Genomic DNA, 9047 nt, shown 5'->3' with positions numbered 1-9047 from the left:
GCTCTCGGAGGCCGTGCGGGCCGGACGGGTCGGGCCGAGCCTGCGGGTGCTGGACGCCTCCTGGTACCCGCCGCAGGAGCGAAACGCCCGGCAGGAGTTCAAGGAGAGGCACATCCCCGGGGCGTCCTTCTTTGACATCGAGGTGTGCCGGGACCAGTCCTCCCCTTACGACTTCATGCTGCCTAGCGAGTCCCACTTCGCCGACTACGTGGGGCGCCTGGGGGTCAGTAACAACACCCATGTGGTGGTGTATGACGGGGACAAGGTGGGCACCTTCTATGCCCCCCGTGCCTGGTGGATGTTCCGGGTCTTTGGGCACAAGGAGGTCTCAGTGCTGAATGGTGGCTTCAAGAACTGGGTGAAGGAGGGCCATCCTGTCACGGCGGAGGTCGGCCAGCCCACCCCAGCTGTCTTTAAGGCCAAGCTGAACACGGGCCTGCTGAAGACCTTTGAGGAAATGATACAGAATGTGGGGTCCCTGCAGTTCCAGGTGGTGGATTCCCGCCCCGAGGGCCGGTTCCGGGGGACCGAGCTGGACCAAGGTAATGGAAGTGGGAACAGCACCTGCCCCCCGCACCAAAGCGGGATGGATGAGTGTTGATACGAGTCTGGGTATAACAACTCCTCCCAGCCACCAAACTGATACTGCTAATGCACAGGTGTACCTTGACCTAACTTCGTTGATTTACCTTAAGGGATCCATAGTCAGGCATTCAGATCCCAATGCTTTCCTTGTGGCTGGTTGTAAAGCTGGAGGAGGAAATAGCAGAAAAGGTCTGCAGTCAGCTGGCTCCAGGATCCCCCAGTCCACACCCTGCAGAAGTTAATCAGAATGCAAACGGGTTTGTTCAGTGTCCTATCTTATACCAGCACACATGCACAAACTATCAGTATTCGTATGGGCACGTCTCACCACAATGTATGCGCAAGCAAAAGCCCAGGTTTTAGGCAATACAGTAGCGCAAAGGACTTTGTCCTTCGTGCTCTGGTTCCAGGCAAATAGAGAACTTGCTTGAGCTGCTCTTTGTCCTTTTGCTTCAGTAGGAAAAGCCCCAAAACTTTACCAAATGTATGGGCTGTCAAGGTCTCTGTTTTGGCTGCCCCAAGAAGCCAGAGCAAAAACTGATTTTGTTACCTGGGTCAAACACTGGACATGCAAGCAGCAGGGGTGGGAGAAGTCCTGTGCAGTGGGAACAGCTGGTACAGCAGTGTGCCTGGAATGACATTCACATTGGTTGTTAAAAGAGGCCCTTACTGTGTAATTTAAACCTTGGTATATCCCAAAATAGCCTCCCCTCTGAAGGGGAGTCATGGAAATGGCTTGAAAAAACCCAGAGTTTCAAAAGCAAAGCACAGAAAAGCTCAACAACAGTTGTTGGGTCTGAGTCTAGCTCCATGCTGCAGAAGCGGGTGTGCAGCAGGCTTCTGCGGTCCTGAGGCAGTGCTGCACTGCCTTGCAGGTTGGTTGTCACTCAGTTCTGGCTGTTGCCTTATACACGTGCAGCTGTACAGCCATTGAGCATGGCTCCATGGCCTGAAATAAATTCCTGTGTCTGAACCCCACGAGCATTTGGTTGTAAGTGACTCTGTACACGTGGTTTGCATAAGTATCTATAGTGAGCCCCCCCCCAGCACACTTAACCTGTGCAAGACAACGCGGAAGGTAAGAGAGGTAATGGGAGTGACAGAGGAGACTGTTGCAGGGAGAAAGAGGGAGTTAGGCTTATCACTCATTCTGTTTCTTTGTTAACTGCAGCCCATCAAAGTGAAGGTTGAATTTTAACCTCAAGTCACGAATAAAACACTTCTCGCTGGGAGCTGGTGGATTTTGCATTCTCTTTCCCAAAGCAGGAGCTCTCACCAGGTGACAAACACTGCAGCCCCTGACAGCTTCTTGAAAACAGATTTTTTCTTTTGAAATGAGTCAGCATGGAACAGTTTATTTGTGGTGGTCCAGTTTTGCTTCCTGCAGCAGATCCAACAGGATAAGCATTCCAACTGCAGCTGCTTGTTCCAAAGGAGCTTGACAGCCTTCTGAACCAGGCTAGCCAATAGCTATGCTACAGCCAGCAGCAGGTAGAAGGGAGTGTTTACACCTAAAAGAGCAATTTGAAATCAATGCTGATTAATTACAGGGGTCATCCAATAGGAGGAGAATTTAGAGAAGAATGGTCTTGAGGTTAAGGAACTTGCTGTGTTCTCAGGTGATTTCAGTTTAATTATTGCCTCAGCTCTTGACTTCCTAATTAAGTCAATTAATCTCTCCAGTTCCATGAACTACATCTCTAGAAGAGGCTAAGAGGCTAATTTCAGCTGACTCTTTTGCCTCTTTAGTTTTTCAGTTCCTTGTGGTAAGAATCAGTTGTGTCTGTTTTATTTTTATGCAGCAGATACCTTGCTGGGATTTAGACCTCTGGGATTTAGACCTAGTGTTTAAAATAAGCCACAATACGTGGTTATTTTTTAGCTGCTCGGAGAGCTTTACCCTGGTTGACAGGGTGGAGAAAAATGCAGGTATTGCTTTGGATGAAAAAGCTTGGATGTTCATGCATTGTGTGCACAATAAGCCAATCAGATGTGCAGCCCTGACCTATGCACTGAGTTATTAAAGGTGTCCCTGCACAGTGTTTTTTGTTTCTGGAGGAAATAGCAACTTGGGCCTGCTCACTAGCTGTGATTCAGCAATGGTCCAACCAAGTTGCTCAGGCGCTGTAGGGTGCATGTTTATGGAACCAGCCTGAACTGAGACAATCTCAGGCAATCCAGGGGCAGGTGATAAAAATAATTACATGATGGTTACCAGTGCTGACTCCGTCTGAGTGCTGGGCACTGAAAGTAGAGAAAGAAGAAATACAGGTGAACAAATGCATACCAAAACATTGTGAATTTCTGAATTCTTTTGCAGACACCTGAGAAAAGAGGGGAAAGTAGCTAGGTAAGAAATCCATGCTGTAGAAGAGAAAGCAAATTCAAGGTCATTTGATGAGCTTCCTGCTATTTTTCTTCTCATTCTCAGCCCTCAGGTAGTCTTTGTCTCCCTTGCACATACACAACTCTTAAGGTTTTGCTTGTTTTCCCAGCTCTCATTCCTCCCTGCCCCAGACATAAGGCTTTTGCTCAGCTTGAACTTGCAGTGTCAGTGAGAAAGAAATGTTGCTGCTTCTTCCCTCTCTTCTCCAAGTGGAGTCTGCAGCTGGGAGTGGACTGGTTCTGCTTTCACCATGACTCAAAGCACAACATGGAGAGTGAGAGATTTTAGCAAAGTCTGTTTCAACCCACAGGAACCTACAATCCAAAGCTGTCCATTCATGTGACGAGGTTGACAAGCATCAGCTGCCAGAATTAGCACCATGGCCCTGCTGGTTCTTAGAGTTGAGTCTTCTGGCTGTATACACACACAGTATTTCGACGTTGGTGGCAACGTGATCTGACCGCGAGGACTTTCAGGGAGATGGCCAGGACCAAGCTTAAAGTGTTGCTTCCAGTGAGTTTACGGTAGGTTAGTTGAGATCACTGATGGTTCCTTCCGAGGAATGCAATTTGAATGGAAGGGAAAGATAAAAAAAGGAGGCAACAGAGGAGGCATTTGGAAAGGAACTGCTATCTGCAGCCAGCCAACTCCAAGACTGCGGGGAGTTAAATGTGGACAAAGTACATCTTTTATCTTTTTGACATTAAGAAATTCCATCTGGAGCTTGCATTGTAAAGAGAAAGGCTAGAGAGAAGGAGCTGTAGTCTTAGCTAGATAAATACCCCCAAAAAATCCCAACAAACATTTAAGCAGAGAATCTTAACAGATGTGGAAAAGGGGATTAAACAGTGAAGAAGATAACATCCTACAGGTTACAAATTGTGAGGGAGGATTGCCAGAAGCCAAGCTGAGTGAGGCTTGGCAAAAAGAATTAAAACAAATAATAGAACCTGCTGGAGCAAAGTGAATAAAAAGAGAACAAGGAGAGAAAGGGTAAATAGGGTTGCTATGCAGTTAGCAGGGGTTCCAGATGAAAGATCATTTGTGTACAGCCTCAGAATTATAGTCTGCACTACCTTTTTTGTTTTGCTTTTTTCCTCCTGAGGATAAGTCTTCAGAGTAGGGGGAGAAGTGGCAAGAAGGGGAAAGAAGTGGAGATTATCATTTCTAAAGAGGGAGTATAACCAAAGTATATCCATGTGCTCAAATCTGTGATGCAGATTATCTCCATCCCAAATACGTGTCAAAAATCAGTCATTTGACATTGCAACTCCATGAGGCAAGAATTTAATAAATTTAATCAAAGGATGGTTCTGTAGGACAGACAAACTGGCAAAGTTTGTGTTTGGATTTAGGATAGGAACAGCACGACCTAGGTAGCTGTTGATCTGTTACCCTAACATGGATGGATTGGAAGGTTTTTTAAAAAATTCAAGTAAAATTATTTTAAATTAAGGCAAAATTGAATAAAATACCTTGGTAAACTTGCACTGCATCTAAAGGCTCTATTTCCTTGCCAACAGAATTGATTTGCCAGGTAAGAGAAATGGGAACATGTATGCCTGGAAGTTATGTCTGATCTTTTCTTCCAGCCATTGGAAGCACCTTTGAGGTAGACTTGTTCCATTTGGACTTCATTAATACTTTGGGCATAATATTGGAGGGGTAATTATTAATTCAATGTGAGAAGAAGGCAAATAGCACAAGTACTGTTAGATTCAAATAAACCCTGACTGAATGGGAGATAAGGGAGATAAGAATAGCTTGTGCTGAAAGCTGATCTGTGGGGCTGGAAGTTGCCAGCATGGCCCTGTCATTATGCTTCTGTGTTTTATTTCATATTTTCTGAATCATCAAGGCACTGAAAATAGAGAGTTGCTACTGAAATGTGCTGCTGGCACAGCTTTGGGGAGGTTTAAACGGTCACATGGGGAGTATTATGTGAGGTACCATCTGCAGTCATAGAATTGACAGGAGGTACAATGCTACAGAGAGCTAGGTTGGATGCTCAGTACCCCAAAATACTTAATTGCATGTGTTTCTCTTACAGCTGAAGACCCCACATTTGGAAGCAATAGAATAGCGTAAGACTCAGATGGATTAGTTAGGTGCAGTGGACTCAAATATGATTTTGCCTTGACAACAGCAATTATTAACCTGCTGTCTACCAGTTGAGATGCTAGGAAGTGCCACTTCCTTATCCAAAAGCCTAGAACTGTTTCTGCGGTGGCCGAGGCAGTGAAAAGCGTATCTAACTGAGTTCTTACTGGGTTTAGACTAAGGCTTTTGGGAGCGCTGAGTGCGCACCATGGAGCAGTAGCAGAAAGGGAGAAAAACTGTTTCAGCCACAGGGCAATGTTAACTCAAGGACAAATGGTGTATGGACTGACTGTGACAAGCTTAATGTTGCAAAGTAATATTCCTCCTCACATGATCAAGGAGATGCCTCAGCGGGAAGTTTCATGGCAAGAATCCAGACTGGTTCTGGGATGGGAGCTTTTAGGAAAGGGAGCCTGTGAAGTGATCACCATAGTAGCTGGGAGCCAGGCTCTGTAATCCTAGGGTTCTTTCCTGAAGTTTGTAAGGGTGACTACATAAATCTGGCATGGAGTATGCTCTGTGTACATGAGGCAGGAGCAGATGTATCCTCTTGCCTGTTCAGGTCCCAACTGCGTCCATCCTTACCGTCCAGTCCTGTGTTTCTCTGCTCTTGTCCTAGAAGAGAATGAGATAATGAAGCTTCCTCAACCAGTCAAGAGCAGTTTTTAGACAGTCCAAGGGTTTGTGGTTGTGCAATGTCAGCTCTTTCTTTCAGCTGAACACCCACATACATGAGTAAATAACAGTTTCTGCAGAATTCCTTATCTTTCACTTGGAGAGTGCAAGCACTGGTCTCTGACTCCAACAGACTTCTGAATCTTTGAAGCAAGGAAGACTCTCTATAGATCAAAGTCAAAAACTCTCTAAAATGAGACTGTTCTTTTCAGAGCTGCTCAGCTTCTAAGGGTTGTTTCAGGATGAGTGTGTCATGACAGTCTCCAGTAAGACTACCTGTTTTAAGATGTGTGAATAGTCTAGAAAAGCAATCATGACCATGGGGCTTGGGGCACCTAAGAACTGGATGGGTGGCCCAGCAGGCTTCTTTGAACCAGCCCTTCTAGTTCAGCTCTAAGGACTTCTTGATCTTGGTACACTTCCCAGTGCCACAGGATGGTGTGAAAGCACTGTTCTACAGCTCACAGACTTGTCTGTAGTGTGGTGGTCTCCAGTACTGCTGCAGAGCCTTGCAGAAATCCATTGCCAAATGACAGCATCAGGACCATTCATTCTTGCTGGAAAGTGGTAGCCTAACCTAGGTATGTAATTCTCCAGTAAAAAGTTCTGCAGCCTGAGAACTGCAAACAAGGTTTTCTCCCACTCATTATTTGTATTATTTTTATTTCCCCTCTGTCATACAAACACTGTATTAATGAGCATGGATTTTGAAGTTCTCTGTCCTGAAATGATGAACTGTTGTTTTCTGGAAATGGAGAAGATGTGGTGAAAGCATCGGTCCAAAACACTGCCTATTTTTATTGGTGGGTTATTTGGGGGTTTTGGGTTTTATTTGTTAGTCCTCCAGAAGTCAGCAGTTTTTCTCTCCCAGCTTCTCCCTGTAATGATAAACACTTCTGAAGGATGCATGAGGTGACTAGTAGACAACAGTGCCAGGTTTCTAAGGTATTCCGGGATGATGAATCAAAAGACGAAGAGAGTCCACCTGGAACAGGGAGATATATTACAAAGCTGACACAGGGCAGCTTTGATTGTCTTTAGACCCTCAGTCTTTGTCCAGCAGAGCAAAAATCACCTCCTCAATACCCTGCCAAAACCCTGTTTTCCCCTTACGACAGATCTCTAAACTGCAGTGTCATTAGGATGTGTGATGTCAGTCTCTGATGAGGTGTACTTTAATCATTTGACCAAGGTTCCCTGCCCCAGTCTCTCCCGTCTCCTGAGATCAGTTACCCTGATGACTTAAGCAAGTGGGGAAATGTCAGTGAAAGATTTACTGTTTATGTGACTTTCCCAGGGCTGGCTCGTTAGAAGTTCAAACCTAGCAAGGAAATTCCCTGAAATGCATTTTCAATGTAATGTATTTCCTGCTCCAATGAGGCTTGATCCAAAGCCTCTCAAAGTCAGTGGAAAAGCTTCTATTGAGGGTAATGGACTTTGGTTAAGCCTATAGTGACAGAGTGTGACTTTCAAGGGCGTGATGAAAATCATATCCATCATGTTTTTATATCTGCTTCTTTCTAAAGACCTTGTTCTTGAGATGCAACTTCTAGCTTGCCTGAAGTGCAGCAGCAGAAAAACAGAACCCATGCTGATTTCATCCAGGGAGTGGAAAAAAATTGATACAAAATCTATAATCTCACTTCTCTGATCCTGTTTCCCTGGGATAGCTGCCTCAGCAGTAATGTGGCTGACTTAAAAGTTGCTTTACTTCTCTAAAATACAATTTTAAGGAATAAACTGTGAACAGATAACTGCTTTCATGAATTCCACGTACCAGCCACACTTCCTGCTTCTGAAAGCTGTGTCACTACACTCTACTGGCATACTTGGGGAAGGTCAGAAATGCATTGTTGCATTGCTGTTTACACAGATCCCTTAATGTCTTTGTTAGGATCTTTTCTGTGGTGGTTCTTGTCACATCTAGGGCTTCTTCAGATTCCTACCTCTCATTGCTTTGAAGGGGGAAATAGTTTGCAAAATGTTCTGGAGCCTTTGACTTCAGCAAAGTTTAATAATCTTTGTCCTCTTTTTAGCCCCATACTGCTCTGCATCTTCATCGTTGCCAGAAACAAATGGGTATCTTGGACAAAGTGGGAGTATCTGCAGTGGTGTCTCTTTAATGTCTATTTTGTAGGTGTCTTTCATCACCTACATTAATGTCTCCTTGCTCATGTTTCCTTTTCTTGTTCACTTTTGTAGGGCTGGAATCTGGTCATATCCCTGGTGCGGTGAACATACCCTTCCAATCATTTCTAACAGAATCTGGTCATGAGAAGAGTATTGAGGAGATCCAAGAAATATTCCGTGAGAAGAATGTGGATCTCTCAAAGCCACTGGCAGCCACGTGCCGCAAAGGTGTCACGGCATGTCACATTGCCTTGGCAGCCTTCCTGTGTGGCAAGCGTGATGTGGCTATTTATGATGGTTCCTGGTCAGAGTGGTTCCACCGTGCCCCACCTCGCTACAAGGTCTCTGAGATGAAGCGCAACAAGGCCTAGAGGGACACTTGTTTCTTGGGCAGTGAGACCTGGCAGCTGCCGCTAACCCCGGGTACAGGGCAAGTGAAGAGGTGGAAGTAAAGAAAACATGCTGATTTATATTTTGCTAATTTTTTAAGAACAATCAGTAGATTTCTATCTGTCTTTCAGTTTCCTGCAATGAATAAAGTCTAACTCTAAGATGATGCATCTGTGAATATTTCTAATTCTTCTCTGTTGCCTGTGACCTGCTTGTACTGGTTGGGACAGGCAGCTTTGTAACATGAAGGAGAGTCGCACTCTTCCTTGGAGACTTAAAGAAATTCTGGTAGCTTGGTGAGAGCTGAGGTCCATTGGTGGAACAGAATGGATGAAAAATCTGAGGCTAAAATATAGCACTGGGTGCTGGACACGGGAGGGCCAAGCTGTGGTTCTGTCGTTGGCTCAATGTAAGACCTTTAGCCAGCCCACCACCTCCCCTTCTCTAGTGTGAAAAACAGGGGCACGTTGCTGTCTGATGGATGCCAATGAGCTTGTGTGAAGCATTTGGAGATGCTAGAAGATCCAGTTCTGCAGAAATACAGTCTAGTTGGCTATCATGACTGTGTTAAAAGAGTCTCCAAGAAATCCTGTGTATGTGATAAGAACTTCTGAGCACAGGTGTTTCATGAGACACGAGCCTTTTACTCTACTCCTTGGGTTTTTTTCAGTCAGCAAGGAGAACCATGATCTCTGCCATGTTTCTTCTGGTTCCCATAGAGATGACAGCTCATAGATAGAGGGAGGGTTGTTCCCCAGCAACCATCTCTTCAGCCTTCATC

General features: G+C 45.2%; 1 protein-coding gene across 1 annotated transcript; it reads left to right on the top strand.

Moving 5' to 3' along the window:
- Positions 1-4: 4 nt before the first annotated feature.
- On the top strand, positions 5-8269 carry TST (thiosulfate sulfurtransferase (rhodanese); the record flags this gene model as incomplete). The annotated part of the gene is made up of 2 exons (XM_010016685.1): positions 5-542; positions 7949-8269. Coding segments are annotated over 2 exons (837 nt in total), but the record flags the coding sequence as incomplete, so codon positions are not given.
- Positions 8270-9047: the final 778 nt, after the last annotated feature.

This window comes from Nestor notabilis, unplaced genomic scaffold (genome assembly GCF_000696875.1).
Source record: "Nestor notabilis isolate BGI_N333 unplaced genomic scaffold, ASM69687v1 scaffold1436, whole genome shotgun sequence".
NCBI classification, from domain to species: Eukaryota; Metazoa; Chordata; class Aves; order Psittaciformes; family Psittacidae; genus Nestor; species Nestor notabilis.
The sequence above is the reverse complement of the archived record's forward strand: the minus strand, read 5'-3'. Positions and strand labels throughout refer to the sequence as shown.